We start from the raw sequence: 16,115 nt of genomic DNA on the forward strand, positions 1-16,115 counted from the left end.
AAATTCGAGGCAATGCAGAACCCAAGCGCAAAAGGCACAAAAAATTCCTTATCGCGGTCCCCGCCAAGCCGATAACGATAACCCGATAAGCTACAGAATCCCGTCTGTGGCTTGCGGGCCCAGTGGAGCTGTGGCTGAGGCTCCGTTATGCCAGTATCCCGTACTAGACGGACCTCGCCATTGCTGTATCCGAGCTGTCGACGTATGTACCTGCGCGCCCCTCCAAGCCTCGCTCCAAGCTGAAGTCATTGGTTCGCCAGCTCCCAGCTGCTCGACATCCCGCTCCGGACCACCGACTTCGCAGCCTCGGGCGAGGAACCATGACGTTCCTCATTCTCGTGATTGGGGACCTGCACATCCCCGACAGGGCGCTGGACATTCCCGCCAAGGTACGCCGGAATCTGAATGGGGGAGCTATACGGTCTTTACCCTAGAGGAACTAAGAGAGGGATTGTGTTGTCACCGGGCTGGTTTGGCTGACTGCTTTGCTTGGGATGGGTCGTATAGTTCAAGAAGCTGCTTGCGCCGGGCAAGATCGGCCAGACCCTGTGTCTCGGCAACCTCACCGACAAGCACACCTACGAGTATCTGCGCTCCCTGTCGCCGGACCTCAAGATCGTCAAGGGCCGCACCGATGTCGAAGCCACGTCTCTCCCCCTGACGCAGGTCGTCACCCACGGCGGCATCCGCATCGGCTTCCTCGAGGGCTTCACCCTCGTCTCCAACGAGCCCGACCTGCTGCTTGCCGAGGCCAACAGGCTGGACGTCGACGTCCTGTGCTGGGGCGGCACCCACCGCTTCGATGCTTTCGAGTATATGGACAAGTTCTTTGTCAACCCGGGGAGCGCCACGGGAGCGTTCCTGCCGGGGGCGAGCTTGAATGCGGAGCCTCCGACGCCGAGTTTCTGCTTGATGGATGTGAGATATACCGCGTCTTATGGACATTGTGGTGGCAGTGGTACTTACTTTGTCACAGGTCCAGGGCATTTCATTGACACTCTATGTTTACCAATTGAGGACGGATGAGAAAGGCAACGAGAACGTGGCAGTGGAGAAGGTTACTTATACAAAGCCCGTGGAGCCGTCGACGGGCTCATCATGACATACATGACTGGAATAGACAGAGGACCGCGCAGCTATAATAGGAGCCATTGTGATTAGCAACGGCAGAAGCGGAAACGAAGCCACTACCCCCCATCGACCCAATCATACGAAAGGCTTTGGCGCTTGTCGGTGTACAGGCACAAGATTCCTTCCAAGAGATGGGCACAAAGCGAGAGGAAAAATCTCAACTTGGCCTGGTGTAGGAATTTCCCCCATCAGCTGGACAAGGGACATGTTGCAAGATATTCAAGGCAAAAGGGGGGCCATAACGATAAATCCAATATCATTCAGTAATCGCCATCGCTTGGTATCTCGAACACGAAACAAGATTCAAGTTCGCCTAGTAATGTATCCCAAAACGACAGTCGTAGTCATCCAGAAACGCCCAAACATATCCGTGCCAGAAACACCATATTCCCTCTCCCCTTTGCTCCTTTGTCGCTTTCGGACAGTCATCATATCATCATGCTCCTCCGTCTGGAGCTCATCCTCTCCCTGGCTGATAATCCGTCTTCATAATCATCATCGGCAGCCATCGCAGACTGTCTTGACGTAGTGGTCCGTCTTCGACCTCGCTTCTTCGGCTCTTTGACTTCTTCCTTCTGGGGTGGAGGCGGTGGAGACTCGCTCGTAAACTCATAAACATCGCCCTCTGCCAGGCCACTGCTATCAAGGCTGATGCTAGCATCCTTGGTGCTCTCAGAAGAGTCCACGTCCATCAGGCTGCCGCTCGCTGTTCCTGTCGCCTTTGGTGCGATGCTCGATGAGCGTTTGCGCCTCTCCGTAACGACGCTGCCTAGGAAGATGTCTGTATTGAAATCCTTCGCTGCCAAAGGGCTGGCTGGATGGCTGTCCACTTCCGCCGCTTCCTTAATGTCGGAGATCGCCGTCTCTCGTCTGCTCTTGGTCGACTCAGGCATGGCGGGATCGAAATTGCTGGCACGTCGAGCATATTTGCCCTCTCCAGCCACAGCGTCGAATAACTCCTTGGTAGGCCGTCGCATTTTGGCTCTTAGGTTGGGCTCGGCATAGCTGATTGTCGTCCGATTCCGCCTGCTAGGCCGCGATGTCTCCCCGTTGGACGAAATATCAGCAGGGGGCGGCGTGTCCCCAACGCGAGATCCCTCCGGCCCTTCAGTGGCCACTGGAGAGCTCGGCAATAACAGCGCTGGTTCTCTGATAGGCGCTGCCAAGTCGCACATCTCCAGTATCGTCTCTTGGGGCTCAATAGTAAGAACTGGAACGGTAGCTGTCGTCGAGGACAAGGCGTTCTTCGGTTTTAGTCTTGGTCGACCGACTGGCGCCTTCGGTTTCGCTGCATTGAGCTTTGCTGTTGCTATCTCATCGTCCATTGACGGCTTCGTCTTCAACAGTTTCTTTGGGGAGTTGATGATGTCGTCGTTAGTACTCTTGGCTGCCAACGGCTTCCGAACGTTTTCTGAGAGCTCCAGCTGCGATTTCTTCCTCATTTTGGCAAAATCCTTCACGGTCCTTCCATTGCCCTTGTCATGAAGCAGTAACTTTTCGGCCGGTGCCTTGCCGAGACTGTTCTCATTCGTTATCTTTGGGGGCTGTGTATTTTCGCTGTCGTCTCGAGCTTCGAACTTCCGTTTTGACCCGGCCTTAATGGGTTGCTCTGGTGCAGTCTCAACAGTACTCCTGGGATTCTGCGCTCGTTCGCGCCTCTGTCCCATCGCTGGCTCTTCGCGGCCTTCTTGTTCATCACTTTCTTCAATCACGGGTGGTACGCGACCGTTGACATATGGCCTCGACGACGTCAGAGCGATTGGTGCCTCCAGCCCTTTAGTCTTTGCGCCGCTCTTTGAGGCGTCATCGCTTGATTTGACAGGCATGGATCTGCTAGGAGAATCAACCCTGACTGGATCTTCCTCAATGTATTTGGACATTGGTGGAGGGCCCAGTTCGGGCGACTCAGCTTCTGCATCGGCTTCTGATCGGAGTGCCATGATCTGTTCAGGGCTATGCATTTGTTAGCAAATAAGAGCTATAACAGGTGGAAGGTATCCTTACTTCATTGACCTCCGAGAATTGCTCCTAGCTTCGGGGATGTGGCCCAATTCTTCAATGTCTCTCGCAATGTCGCGTAACCGCCTCTGGGAAGGGCTGGGCCGATTCGCGCTGAAGCTCATTGTTTGTTTCGCCCTCCGCTTGATCATGGGAGAGTGTCTCTTCGCGGGCGGCTCCAGGCCCAATCCAGCAAGAAGGGTGCCCCATTCCGTGAGTTGCGCTTCCAGCTTGGCCTTGATGGCCATCGCGTGATCCGCTATCCTCCGCGCCTCGTTGTCCTCGACTTGCTTCTCCAGTTCCAGAATGCGACTGCGGAGCTCGAGATTCTCGGAGAGCATACAGGCGCATTCATTCTCCAGTTCTCGGATGCGAAGAGCTCGGATATTGTTTGTCTTTGCGAGTTCTCTATTCTGGCGAAGCATCTTTTTGCGAACTGAACGGCACACAGGGGGCGTAGGTTTGTTAGCAAACACGCGACAGAGTCAGATTTCGATGCCCGAGACCACGTACGCGTTTCAAGGCTCTCTGTCGGCACTGGCACTTCATTGAGCCTGGCCATGGCTGCTCACAAGGCGCGCGAGTCCGCGGCGCAGATCCTGGCGGGAGAGAGTCTCTTCAGGTCGTCGGAGGTGCTTCTTTAGATATCGAGAGTGGTTGAGAAGTCGGTCTGCAGGAGTTCTTTGGGCGGGATAATTTTGGTTGTCATTATTTACTCCGCGGCCTGTTTGGGCCTAGCGCGGTTCGCAATTGTGTTCGCCGGCAGAACCCAGTTTGTACCTAGACTACACAAAGGAGTTTGGTTGCCAGGGCGAAAAGCACGTGAGTTGTAGCTCTCCGAGGGACCCCGCGATTAGCCTAGGGAAGAACGCGATGCTTTTCAAGTTGGTGAAGCTCATGATATCCAATCTGTGAGATGGCAGTCTTCAATTGTCCAGTCAATTCATACTGATTACTAGGTACCGATACCGCAACTCCTGCTCCAATATATACAGTATCTCCTAGGCTAGATACCTATACGTCCAATAGCGCAAAATGTCGTATCCTACCAGATCCTTCTCATCGCATATGCGAGCACCGAGCAGTGCGTCAGCTCCACAGTCACCGGCCTTGGTGGCTCGAATCGAGGAGAAAAAGGCAGAGCTCGAGAACCTCAAGGAGCTGCGAGACCTGAGCGCAAACGTGGCAACCCAGATGGAGGCCTTGGAGCAGAAGCTGGCGACCTTGTCTGATGGAACAGAGGGTAAGAGAGACGGGTTATCAGCCACTGTATTCACCTTCACGAGTCTGGAGCTGACGATGCGGGCAGTGATTGCTGCTGTGGTTGGCAACTGGCATAATGTGCTTCGTGCCATTAACATGGCTTCATGTAGGTCAACTACCTCTTCTCTACAGATGTCCAGCCACTTAACCAAAGCACAGCAAAACTGGCAAAGACAGCGGCTGGTGTCACGGAAGAAGCTCCAGCAAGCACCGAACCACTGCCACAAACCCTGGTTCGCATTCCCACGGAGCACGCGCCGACATTGCAAGCGCAGGCCGAAGCGGCAGAAGCAGCAACCGAGGAGTCGATGTCAGACCGTTAGGCTAGAGGCGGCAAGCATGATGGTCGTCATTTGAAAGCATCGAACCGACTACCTACTGGTCCGAAGTACGCAGCACTGAGTCCCTAATGCCAGTGCTTATGCGTAAATGGTTTCGGGAGCCTCGCCTCGAGCTTATTGGTATCGATGGGCTATTATGGGGATATACATACGAGGCAAGGACTATCGTCACAGGGGCCACGGCACGTGTTCTATCGCTACATGCATGCCGCCGCCGCTGCTGCTGCAAGCTTTACAGGCAGCTCTCCTCTCTGTTACCACGGCCTGCCGGCATGCAAGCTTATGTATCCTGGAAGGCGTTCCTAGTTCTATCCCAGAATATGGAGCTGACGATCAAAAACCTGGAGAAGAGGCATTCTCTGTCATTCGTCGACGGGGCACGATGCACGGTAGAGGGATACCGGCTGGCTGGCAACTTCCCATCCTTAACGCCGGTGAAATGCCGCGGCACCAGCGATAAACCGTGGCCCCGATGCCGCTCGCCACTGCAAGAACAAGGCATGCTCGAAACTAGGGTGTGATAGGGAGTGATAAGAAGGGCGACTGTGGGAAGGCGAAATGACGATGGGCCGGCAGGGTTGAAGCAAGAAGCGCGGGCCAAGGCGCAGCAGGGCGGAAGGTGGAAAGCGATCGGATTCATTTCATTTCGGCTCCACCGTTTGGCCATGGCAACTTGTCGCCCGCAACCAACATTGGCTTCACAATAGCTTCCTACGGCAGACCAGCTCCAGCTGATTTACCCCAGAGAGTATTCGCCTTATGCTACTATCCCCAAACCAGCAACATCACAGCAGTCTTGGTTCATTACGTCTCTATTAGTTCGAGCTAGAAGGCTTCGCGAACAACTGGAGCCGGCCCCCGTTTGCGCCTGGCGACCACCGGATTCCGGCCTGTCCGCGAAATTAGCTACGCTTCTGGGTACGGAGACGTAGCGATTCATTTCTATCGTATCTGATAGAAACCCCCTGCTTGCGAAGTTTCCAGTCTAATTTCGCCTCCAACACGCTCGAGGTAACCGCTGAGGCAATGGGTCGGCGCAACATGGCAGCTTCATCGGTGGCAGAGGGCGATGGCTTCAACGCCGTGCACAACGGAGGCACCTTTGACGTCCGCTTTGGCGCAGACATCTTCCAGCGAGCCGCGGCAGCGGCACCCAGCTCTCGTGACACTTACGAGAAAGTGCCGCCTCATTTCAAGCCAAAGCAAATCACCACGCGCAAGCGGCATTTAGCGGGTGATAGCGTTGCCCAGGGTCCCTGCCCGGGCCAACGTCACGGCCAGGGTCATTACCGGCCATCAGATGTTGCTATGACCAGCGAGCGGAAGAAACATGCCATGACGACCTCTCCTTCGGCACTCCATCGAGCAGCCAGACAAGCTTCACCCAAATTGCGACGTCGACCGGCCGTTGATTCTGAGACGTTTCAGCCTCTCGATTCCGTTCGAGAAGCATCTGCTCCGTTCATCAACAAGCACAATTATGAGAACACGGGGCCACCCTCCACTCGTGCATCTCAAGGTGTGTTGGCAAACGGTCGCAATCGTCTACTCTCTTCTTTTCCTTCTTTGCAACCAGTCATTGACATACTTTGCGATTCTCTTAGAGCGCTTCGCCGAAGTATACGATCTCCTCAAGGACACGGTTGCTGAGGGCTCTCTCTGGGAGCAAGTCAAGAGACACTCGGCGGGCCAGTTTGAATGGCTGTTGACCCATCTGCCGTCCAACAACTCTTCCATTCACGACAGCTCCTCGGAAGAATACGCTGCTGAACACGGAGGGGACGAGAAAGTCTACGTCTGCAACCTGGTCTTGCAGAAGAAGAGGGGACCGCATAGTGACAGCGAGTGCCCGCTCAACTCATACTATTTACTGGCCACGCCGCTGCAGTACAGCGCCAATTGGACCGTGGAGATGCAGGAACCTCGGATTGCCGGCGATGACGATACCGTCACCTGGGTCGATAACAGCTGTCCAGGAACGCCGCCCATGAAGGTGCCAGAGATTGTTCTTGCCGTTGAAAGTGCAGTGTCACCGACATTCACCGCCGTGAGTGACAGGAGCTTTGGAGAGAGCTCGTCACGGGCCACGTCATTTTCCCTACCGCGGATAGAAGACTCGCTGGAGGAGCTGGATCGGCTCGAAGACCAGATAGAGGCACTCAACGAGTTTACGAGCCCTCAGCAGCTGGCCCCAGCGACAAGGACTCAACAACCCAAGGCCGTTGCACCCCAGCCAACCCCAGAGGAGGCCATGAGGGTAATGAAGAGATCGATGGCAGCATGTACGCCAGCCACGGTCCGCATCAAGCCTGCCGAGAAGGTCAGCGCGCCGCCGCGTCGATCTGTGTCTCTAACGGTACGGGACAAGAGCCCTGAGGAGCCCATCAAGGCATCCTCAAGCCACCGGTCGGGCCTCGGTGTGTTTATGTCTAAGGCCGGAAACACCCTGGCGACGGTGGCTAAATCTTCCATCCGGTCCTCGAAAGCGCCTACAATCGCCAGTTACGAGCTACCAGGTAAGGCTGTAGCTCGGCGATTGAAAGAAGCTCGCGACACTCGCGAGGCGCATCATACGGCGGCCCAGAAGGCACTAGATGCTCCCCCAAAGCCCAGAAGCAACAACCCTCTGTCCAAGCCTCCCTTTGAGCTGCCCGGAGATACCATTTCCCGCCGCAAAAGGGAGGAAATGGAGGCCAAGGTGCGGGCTGAGGAAGAGGAGCAGCGCAAGAGGCGCGAGTTCAAGGCGCGCCCTGCGAAGCCAGCCTCTACGCCAAGCACCCTTCCACGAGACACAGTGGCAAGCCGGGCTCGTCAAGCCAAGATTCAGGAAGAAGCGGCAGAGAGACAGGCTGCCTCGTCGCAGAAGAAGGTGAAGCGGCTTTCGCTAGGCCTCGTGCGCGATGAGCCCACGACGCCCACCATAAGCAAGGCGGAAAAGTCGCGTTTCCGAGGCTCCATGATGGCAGCTGCCGAATCTATCAACCGATCGATATTGTCGTCGATGGTCAGCGCTGCTAGGAGTAAGAATCCTCTGTCAGTTGACAGCATGGTGGCACGGCTGCGGCCCCGGCCCAAGGAAATTCAGGATTCTCCAAGCCTCAAAGAGAAGAAGAGCCACGATAAGCTTGACAGGCCGATGACGGCCAAGGCTGCCCGAGACGAGGCTGCTGAGCGCTCTAGAATAGCGAGTCGAGAGTGGGCGGAGAGGAAGCGTCGCAAGGAGGCGGCGTCTGTGAAGCAGGCAATGGGTCATTGAGCTTGCCGACAATGACGCTGCTGGGGTTGGGCGCTGCTGTTGATTGTCTTGATTTTCCTTGCTGTTTGCATCATACCCTTGTTTTTGCGTTTGTCTTTTCTTTCTGTGTTGGTTCTGGTTTCCGATATTTGTTGTTCCTTTCTCGGCGGTATTGCTTCCTTTCCTTGTTCTTCTCCTTTCTTCTTTTCTTCTCCTGAATGTCTCTCAAAGGGGAGGCTGGTTCTGTGTCAGACACGTCAGGCGAACAACGAATACATGGACGAAGCAGGTGAACAGACGGGCGCCGAGTGCATCGACTTGTGCTCTGGATCCGCTGTATAAATGAGAAATGGGCTGGAGTTTTGGGCTACTGAGGTGGCGTGTCGCACTTTTTCCGACACTTGGGGATACAAAGACCTTATGCGTTTCTGGGAGCAATCCCACTGTTGCAGCCGCGAGGCAATCAGGAGACGCACTGCTATACATCGTACCGGCTTGTTGATGCTCGGTGTTGCTACAGAGAGGACTGAGACGGAGGACTGGGCTGACAATTTCGCAGCCAGTAATTGGGCGGCTGATTTGGGGACGGGTGGATGAAGTGGGTGAGGCTAAAGGGATCTGCTCCCGAGCTGGCGGCTCTACCTATAGAAGCCTTGTACGCACTTCGTAGAGCTGCAGAGGAGGAAGAGTAGTTATTAGATACTCGGGCAAGACACTACCTTATTGATTACCACTTATCAGATAGGTAGGCAATCGAGGGTATACAGTTTGCAATAGAAGGGATCGAGCAATGTGAAGCCTTGAGCTGCCCTTTGCCGTGCTTGGTCCGGTCCTGCAAGAATGTCGAGTTCTTGTTGGCTCAGCGAGTTTCCAGAGATCATTTTTATTGATAACACGAGGCTAAAATGAAGACGGCATCGTTACATCGTCGCTTGCGTGCAAGTTTTTTATTTCCCGCACTGTTGCTCTATTCCATCTCATTTCACACAAACATTCCATCTCATGATTGACTGCTCTGCTCATGACTTACACACGTATTATGAGAGAGGCAGCATGACCTCTTAGTAAGAAAACGCCCATCTTACTCCCCCGGAGCAGGAGCGAACTGCCTTAGCTTGGTGCCCTACCTGCCGCCTCTGCAGCTATCACAGCTAGAAGAAGGCTCGATGGCCTGCTGAGAACAAGGCAAGAGCCGGAACAGGGAAAGACGTTGACACACGACAGCATAACAGCAGCTCGTCTTGTTACGCCTCATCTCAGCTCACCATCTTCTCTTCACCATCACTTATTTGATTTGTGTTTTTTTCTTGAATTTCTCCCCAAGATATCCGTTTTCGCGATTGTCTTTGTCTCCCACCTCGACTTCACTTCATCCGAATCGCCGTCTGACGTCAATTCTCACATCTCGAATATACATCGTCATGGACACGAGCGACAGTCCAACCGTCGCCATCAACGGCTGCACCTTTGTTGGCACCTTTCAGCACGAATCAGCCAAGTACCCCCGGCCCCTCGAGTTATTCTACGGAATCCCCTATGCCACGGCCCAGCGCTTCCGCGCCGCCGTGCCGCTGCCGCCATCCGAGGCCTTGGGCGTGTACAGCGCCTCGCTGCCGGCGCATATACAGCCCATCCCCATGGCCCAGTTCCCGACGGCGGAGAGTCCGCTGACACTCAACGTGTTTCGGCCTTCGGGGTCGGCGTCGCCGTTGAGGTACCAGGTGGACGATCCCGAGCGCGATGCCTTGAAGGACTTGCCCGTGGTGGTGTACGTTCATGGCGGAGCCTTTAACTTTGGCTACCCACTGGAGAGGGATCTGGCGTCGTTTATGGCCTGGAGCCCGCAGCCGATCATGGTCGTTAGCATCGCGTACCGTTTGGGGGCGCTGGGATTCTTGGCCGGGCCAACGGAGTCGCAGGAGCTCAACCTGGGGCTGAAGGACCAGAGGGTGGCGCTGGAGTGGGTGAGGGAGTGGATTGGACACTTTGGGGGGGATCCCGATAATATCACGCTCTTGGGAGCAAGTGCTGGGGCACATTCGGTGAGTAACTTGCTTGCAGATGTTGGAAAGAAGGGGTATACACTCAGTGATGGTTATGACGGTTCAATACTTCAGAGGAGAGGAGTACTGACATTTTCCCTTTCCCCCCTTTTCAGGTCGGCCATCACATGCTCAATCCTTCTCCGTTTCCTTTCCGCAAGGCCATTCTCGAATCTGGCTCTCCAACCGCACGCTCCGTGCTTTCACCTTTACATGCTCGCACGGTGAGCCAAATGCTCCAGCTTCAAGCGTATGCCATGAACCAGCCGCTGGAGTCGCTCCCCGTCGACTCCCTCATTGATGCTAGTTTTGCTCTCTACGCCATGAACCATACAGCTGTGACGTGGCCCTTCCAACCCGTCATTGATGGCCCCAACGGTGTCATTCCCGATTTGCCCCTGAATCTGTGGCGGCAATTCGTCGACTCGGGTCGAGCAAAGGACATGTCAATCATCACGGGCTTCTGCTCTCACGAGGGTTCAACGTTTGCCCCCCAGCACGCTTCCACCAGCGCCGAATTCCGCTCCTTCTTCCAAAAGCTCATACCTTCCCTTTCCGCAGACGACCTCGACGCACTCGAGCTGCTGTATCCAGATCCGCTCATCCACCCAGACTCTCCCTATCGCCAGCCCCCTGGCATAGGCGGTCCTCAGAAGCGCTCGTACGGCGCGCAGTTCCGCCGCATCCATCAAGCTTACGGGCACTACGCATACGTTTGCCCTGTCCTTCACACGGCGCACACATTATCTCAAGCTGGTGCCCGTGTTTATCTTTACGAGTACGCTCCTCTTTCATCGCCATTTACTGCGGCGTCTCACGGCGACCAGACGTCCGCGGTAACACTTGAATTAAACGCACTGGAGGCAACGCCGGGCCTCAGATCCATGGCCAAGGAGATGAACTACCGCTGGACATCATTTTGCTCTTCGCCCTCTGGGACACTCAACAATGATGACGAGCAGGAAGCCTGGCCCGTGTTCCGAAGCCCGCTAGGAGACAATAGCTCTGCTACAGCTCTCTCTGGAGCAGGTATTGGTGAATTGCTCGTCTTTGGAGAGGGCAACGACGAAGCCGCCGGAGGGAAAAGCCTAGGCACGCCGGTCAAGACGAGGAGCCTCACAGACAGGGAGTTGGAGCAATGCCGCTTCTGGTGGGACCGCATGGAGTTGAGTCAGGGGATGGGTGAGCGAGGCACTGCGTCGGCTTGGCTGAAGGCGTGACGGAGGGGAACTCAGCAGAGGAGAAACGAAAAGGAAAGAAGGACAGAAAGGATGAGAGGGGGAGAAGAAATACCTAGCGACTACAGAATAACAAGGCGCAATGAAGTGAAATGAATTGAAGCAGGCGATGGCGGAACGCGACCAACGCAAAATATATCACTACATTATCCTCCAGTGGAACAATTTCCCATCTATTCTATATTCCACGTTTATCCATCTCTATCCAACAGTATTCTTTTCTTCCGTTCCTCCACATTAGGGGGCAAATACTATACACCAGCATCAATCATATATATATATATATACGCTACATATTAACAGACACATTTCTCGAGAGGCGGAGTGGGAAAAGGGGGATGACGGCAAGGTACGTATATTCCATTATTCAATTCGAGGGAAAAGGAAGGGGGGAGAAGAATCAAAAGGGGCAAAAAGACTGCACACAACAATCAAACCAGCGAACCGGGATTGGCAGCAGGAACAAGAAATATTTTCGACTCGCTACGCCCGCAAATGCAAAGATGCAGATGCATATAAGTACTTTTTTTCTTCTGTATGTACAAGCGCGCTTCTCCCCCTTGATTCGCTCCGTGCTTCTCCTCGTTTCCACGTCTCTTGTCATGACCGTTACATGCTCGAGCATGTTTATAGTCACGTCTCACTCCATTAGCTGCCTCTTTTAACAATAAAGAAGAAGCGCCTGGATCCCCCTCCTCTTCATCCATCCAGCGCCATATTAAAACCACCTCTCATTCCCATCAAATCAGAAACATGTGCCGATGGGCCGACGTGGAAGCGTGCAAATGTACCGTAATGTGCAAAATCCAGAACATCCGGGTGAAACGAGCGTAAAACGATGAAAGAAGGGGGGGGGGGGGGGGGGGCAGAGAAAGGCAAACTTGCATCGTATGCAAAGCAGTATTAAAAACAAAAGCGATGGCAAAATCATAAAACGCCTCATGTTCCTTGAGCGTCTTGCCAACCCCAAGACACCTGGCTAGAACGGGGGGTATCTCTATCTTTTGAGCGCAACCGAGCGTTACAACACCTCAAGCCTTGCCGGACAGCGGCATCTAAAAGTTTTGGGAGATGCCAGCGCTCTGCTGAGGAAAGTGACCGGGGCTCTCGACGCGCGTGCTGCGCCGCGCGGGATTGTCGCGGATGATGGGGGGGCCAGGCATTTCGCCAGCACCACCAAAGCCGGTGTCGTACGGGTTCTGGCCATAGGAATCGTAGTAGCCGCCGGCGCTGGAGCTGTAGGCCACGCCCGCACCCGCGTCGGAGCCATCCGATCGGCCGGTTGCGCTGTAGGAAGAGGAGGCATTGGAAGCCCCCCGTTGAACATCGCCGCGGTTGTTGGCGGCTGACGGTCCCATGGCGCCGAGAATCTCGCCCTCGGGGTTGTCCAGCAATGCCGACTCGGACATGTTGCCTCGGGAAGGGCCAATGTCGGAATACCCGTTGGTGGCGCCAGAAATCGTAGTCGAAGCCTTGCGGCCGGTTGAACCTCCAAGCGTGGTTGATCCCCAGCCGCGATAGCCGGCAGGTCCCTCCTCCCTCATCTCATACGAGTCTCCTCCCGTCATGCCCACCGTGGGGATGGTCGGGTCTGCATTAGGATTGTAGGCATAGTCTTCGACCTCCTTGCGGCGCTCGGCCTCTGCTGCTCTGCGCGCACGACGCTTCTTCCACAAGAAGAGGCCAATGGCGACCAAGATGGCAATGGCGACAATAGGCACGACAACACCAATGGCCACCTTTGCCTTTGAATCGAGGCCGCCGTTGTTGTCCTTGCCGGCGACGCCATTGGGGGTTGCCGTAGAGGTGGACGTGGACGTCGTGCCGCTTGGCGAGACGTCGGTGGGCGTCCGGGTGTGCGTCACAACGACAAAGCTAGTAGCAGCATCGCTTCCCGTGACGGAGACGGTGGTGCCGTCAGTCGTTGTCGAGGACGGAGGAGGCGTGGTAGTTGACGGCGGCGGCGTTGTAGAGTCCTGGCTGGTGGTGGTTTGCTCCGGGGTCGTCGAGGAAGAGGACCGGGAGGAGGATGGCGTTGTTGATGGTGGTTCCGACGTGCTTGAGGGCGTTGATTCCGTACTGGACGGAGGCGGCTGTGTCGTCGTGTCAGGAGGCGGCGCGGGACTGGATGTCGACGATGGTGGAGGGGCGGCTGTCTCCGAGGTGGATGTGTTTGCCGGAGGATTAGGCGTTGAAGACGTGGTATCAGCAGGCGGCGGCGGTGATGTTGTTTTGGACGCCGGCGGCTGTGAAGTGGATGAGGGCTGTCCCGGAGAGGTGGGAGTCTCTGAAGGCCCTGCGTCGTTGGACTGCGCGGGCGACGAGCCTCGCGGCGGGCTGGTGGTGCCGCTGGACATGGCGACGGCGTCGATGAGGATGGCCGAGGACTGGGATTGACTGCGTCGAGATGCCGTGTCAGAACGAGGACGACGTTCACTTGGCCGACGTCAAGCGATACACATGAGATGAAGCGCAGTGTGGAGGAATGAATGATTGACAACCATGATCTGAACCAGCTGCAGTCGCCGGCCAGGACTTGCGCAGATAAGGCCAAGGCGCCCAAGACGAGTCGCGCAACAGCACCGGGCCGAACGCAGGCGCAGCGCACGAAGCCAGCCAAGGTGCCGTCACGAAGTGCGTCCCTCCAGTCGAGGCGGCACGACTGCGCGAGCAGAGAGGAGGCACAAGATGTATCGGCCGCAAACCGAGTCGGGAAGGGAGGCCAGAAGGACAAGACAATACGGAGATCCGCAAACGTACCTGATCAGTCCAACGTTCCAGAGACAATCCGGAAGGAAACGTGCGCGCCAAACGAATAAGTCAGTTCGAGGGAGGAGGAACTTGAGAATGAAGGCCCGAGTAAGGTATGTAGTTGCATGTATTAGGTACACTGAGCAGTCGCCAGTCACTCATCAGACGCTGCTGCTGGTATCTCCCGCCTCTGTTCTTTTTTTCGTGTCGTCACAGCGGAAGAAGGGTAAGAGGAGGGTCAAGGGGAAAAAAAATTGAGAGAGAGACAGAAGCAGGTCCCTGCCGCAGCGCTGGATCCTCAGCGAACGAGGCCCACGAAGTTCTGACGGCAGCTTAGCCTTGGCCTTGGCCACACAAAAACAGAAAAGACGCAGCGAATGGACGGAAGCAGCTGCACGAGAGAGTGGGCCGTGGGGCGCGTTACGACGTCTCTGCTCTTCTGCTTTTGCTCGGGATGAGGAACAAGGGAACAAATGGACGTGAGGCGCTTAGGAATGGGAACGGACAGCCGCAGCGACAGGGGGGGGGACAGACGGTGGAGACGCAGCGTCGGAGAGGCGGACACGAGAGACAACGAGCATCAAAGAGGAAACGAAACTCATTCGTTCAGTGGCTCGCCATGGATCAGACACTGGATGGGCGGGAGGAGGGTGAGGAGTGAGAGGGGAAATGAGAGGCAAAAAGGGCAAAAGAAAGAGACGGGAAGGCAAAAAAAGGCCGTTGGGGGGCAAGCAAGAGCATGATAATACGAGGAAAAGAGACGTAAAGTTCTGACGCACCCGCGCCCGAGCAGACCAAGAATGACCACAACAAGCAACACCGGACGATGCCACGCGCACTGTAGCCGGCACCGTGTTACTCTGCAGCATCTCTATGGCGCCTTCATGTGCGGCCTCGAGCTATTCAGACTGTCCATCTGTGCCCGTTCCTGCAAGTCTCGTCCCCTCTCCTCTTCTTCCTCCTCCTCCTCCTCTGTCTGCTGCGGTACATGCAAAGTACAAAGTCTTGCGACTCCTTCCCGAGGCCCTTTTTCGTTTCTTCTTTTGCCGGATCATTCATCCAGGCACCTCCTCGGGCTGGCTGAAACCGTTGCTCCCCCCAGCGAATGCCTCAGCTATCCCCCCTAACCAGGACCACGGGCACAAAACAAACACACTGACGATGGTGCTCCTTTTTCCTTCCTACTACAGCACTACCTTACAGTACTAGGGGGGCAAACCGGCAACACTGACCTCCCAAGTCCCCATCTCAGCCTGTACCGTAATACATAGCATCGCCGCTGACGCTGACCCCCCAAAACGGGTTTCCCTTTGTCCCTAGCGGTTGGTGACCAGAAAACTAATTTCGCCTAAAAGCTGGGATCAATTGGGGGGAGGGGAGAAGCGGCTTGGCTTGCCCGGTTCAACTTTCAGGTCCAGCCACGCGCGACAGCATGGGCGGCCCATTCCAGCAGGAAGCTTGCTCAGCTTGTTTTACAGTATGAGAGAGAGAGGCCGCCGTCTCGTTACTAGTACTTTTGACGTTTTTACGCTTTTGCCCCGTCGCGTTGCGTATTGCCCATTGTCACATGCCTCACCTGGCCTTTTACAAAAACACAGGAGAGGGAGAAAAATAGGCTTTTTAACTTCTCCCATTGTATCGTGCACAAGGGCCAGGATCCGGAGGATTGTCCTTCCGCCGTGACCATTGCCAGTGAGGAGGTCAGTACTTAGGTTGGTACTTAGGTACGGTACTACACTGCACTACCTTACGGATACAACCAAGAGAGACAGACCCCCTCGTGCGAATCGGCCATCGCGGAGGCAAGAAACACGGAGCGCGCACGTTCATATACGGAGGACGGAGCACATGTCGCGAATCAAGGCGCATGCCCTGTCCTTGATAGGTACTACCTAGGTACTGCAGCACGATTCTGGCAAAAGGCGGAAATGTTCTAAGAAGAATCACTCTAGAACAAATGGAAGCTACTACAGCTCCTTCATCACCTTGAGGAGAGCGGCCATGCATACAGGGTCATTATACAGGAACCAGAAGTGATAGGCGACAAATGAAAAAAAAAAAAAAAAAAAAAAAAAAAAAAAGAAAAGAAACCCGAAATTTGCACTGCCCGTCTCAC

The 16,115-nt window shown here is 55.3% G+C and overlaps 6 protein-coding genes across 6 annotated transcripts; 4 read left to right on the forward strand and 2 right to left on the reverse strand.

The window, feature by feature from the left end:
* Window positions 1-320: 320 nt before the first annotated feature.
* On the forward strand, window positions 321-1,102 carry CCMA1212_009545 (Vacuolar protein sorting-associated protein 29; the record flags this gene model as incomplete). Its single annotated transcript, XM_073706624.1, has 3 exons — window positions 321-389; window positions 508-918; window positions 977-1,102. 3 exons carry the CDS (start codon window positions 321-323, stop codon window positions 1,100-1,102), a joined length of 606 nt encoding a protein of 201 aa, XP_073554854.1.
* A 457-nt stretch (window positions 1,103-1,559) lies between these two features.
* CCMA1212_009546 (uncharacterized protein) lies at window positions 1,560-3,691 on the reverse strand (the record flags this gene model as incomplete). The annotated part of the gene is made up of 3 exons (XM_073706625.1): window positions 1,560-3,084; window positions 3,136-3,565; window positions 3,643-3,691. The coding sequence occupies 3 exons, from the start codon at window positions 3,689-3,691 to the stop codon at window positions 1,560-1,562; spliced, it is 2,004 nt and encodes a 667-aa protein (XP_073554851.1).
* Window positions 3,692-4,064: 373 nt separating this feature from the next.
* Window positions 4,065-7,989, forward strand: CCMA1212_009547 (uncharacterized protein; the record flags this gene model as incomplete). The annotated part of the gene is made up of 3 exons (XM_073706626.1): window positions 4,065-4,372; window positions 5,782-6,252; window positions 6,338-7,989. The coding sequence occupies exons 1-3, from the start codon at window positions 4,165-4,167 to the stop codon at window positions 7,987-7,989; spliced, it is 2,331 nt and encodes a 776-aa protein (XP_073554852.1). The 5' UTR covers window positions 4,065-4,164.
* A 1,400-nt stretch (window positions 7,990-9,389) lies between these two features.
* CCMA1212_009548 (Acetylcholinesterase) lies at window positions 9,390-11,230 on the forward strand (the record flags this gene model as incomplete). Its single annotated transcript, XM_073706627.1, has 2 exons — window positions 9,390-10,010; window positions 10,127-11,230. The coding sequence occupies 2 exons, from the start codon at window positions 9,390-9,392 to the stop codon at window positions 11,228-11,230; spliced, it is 1,725 nt and encodes a 574-aa protein (XP_073554849.1).
* A 1,073-nt stretch (window positions 11,231-12,303) lies between these two features.
* CCMA1212_009549 (uncharacterized protein) lies at window positions 12,304-13,605 on the reverse strand (the record flags this gene model as incomplete). The annotated part of the gene is made up of 1 exon (XM_073706628.1): window positions 12,304-13,605. The coding sequence occupies one exon, from the start codon at window positions 13,603-13,605 to the stop codon at window positions 12,304-12,306; it is 1,302 nt and encodes a 433-aa protein (XP_073554850.1).
* Window positions 13,606-13,737: 132 nt separating this feature from the next.
* Window positions 13,738-14,067, forward strand: CCMA1212_009550 (uncharacterized protein; the record flags this gene model as incomplete). Its single annotated transcript, XM_073706629.1, has 1 exon — window positions 13,738-14,067. One exon carries the CDS (start codon window positions 13,738-13,740, stop codon window positions 14,065-14,067), a length of 330 nt encoding a protein of 109 aa, XP_073554932.1.
* Between the last annotated feature and the right edge of the window lie 2,048 nt (window positions 14,068-16,115).

The sequence above is a fragment of the Trichoderma ghanense genome (assembly GCF_004382785.1).
Source record: "Trichoderma ghanense strain CCMA-1212 chromosome Unknown scaffold_17, whole genome shotgun sequence".
NCBI classification, from domain to species: domain Eukaryota; kingdom Fungi; phylum Ascomycota; class Sordariomycetes; order Hypocreales; family Hypocreaceae; genus Trichoderma; species Trichoderma ghanense.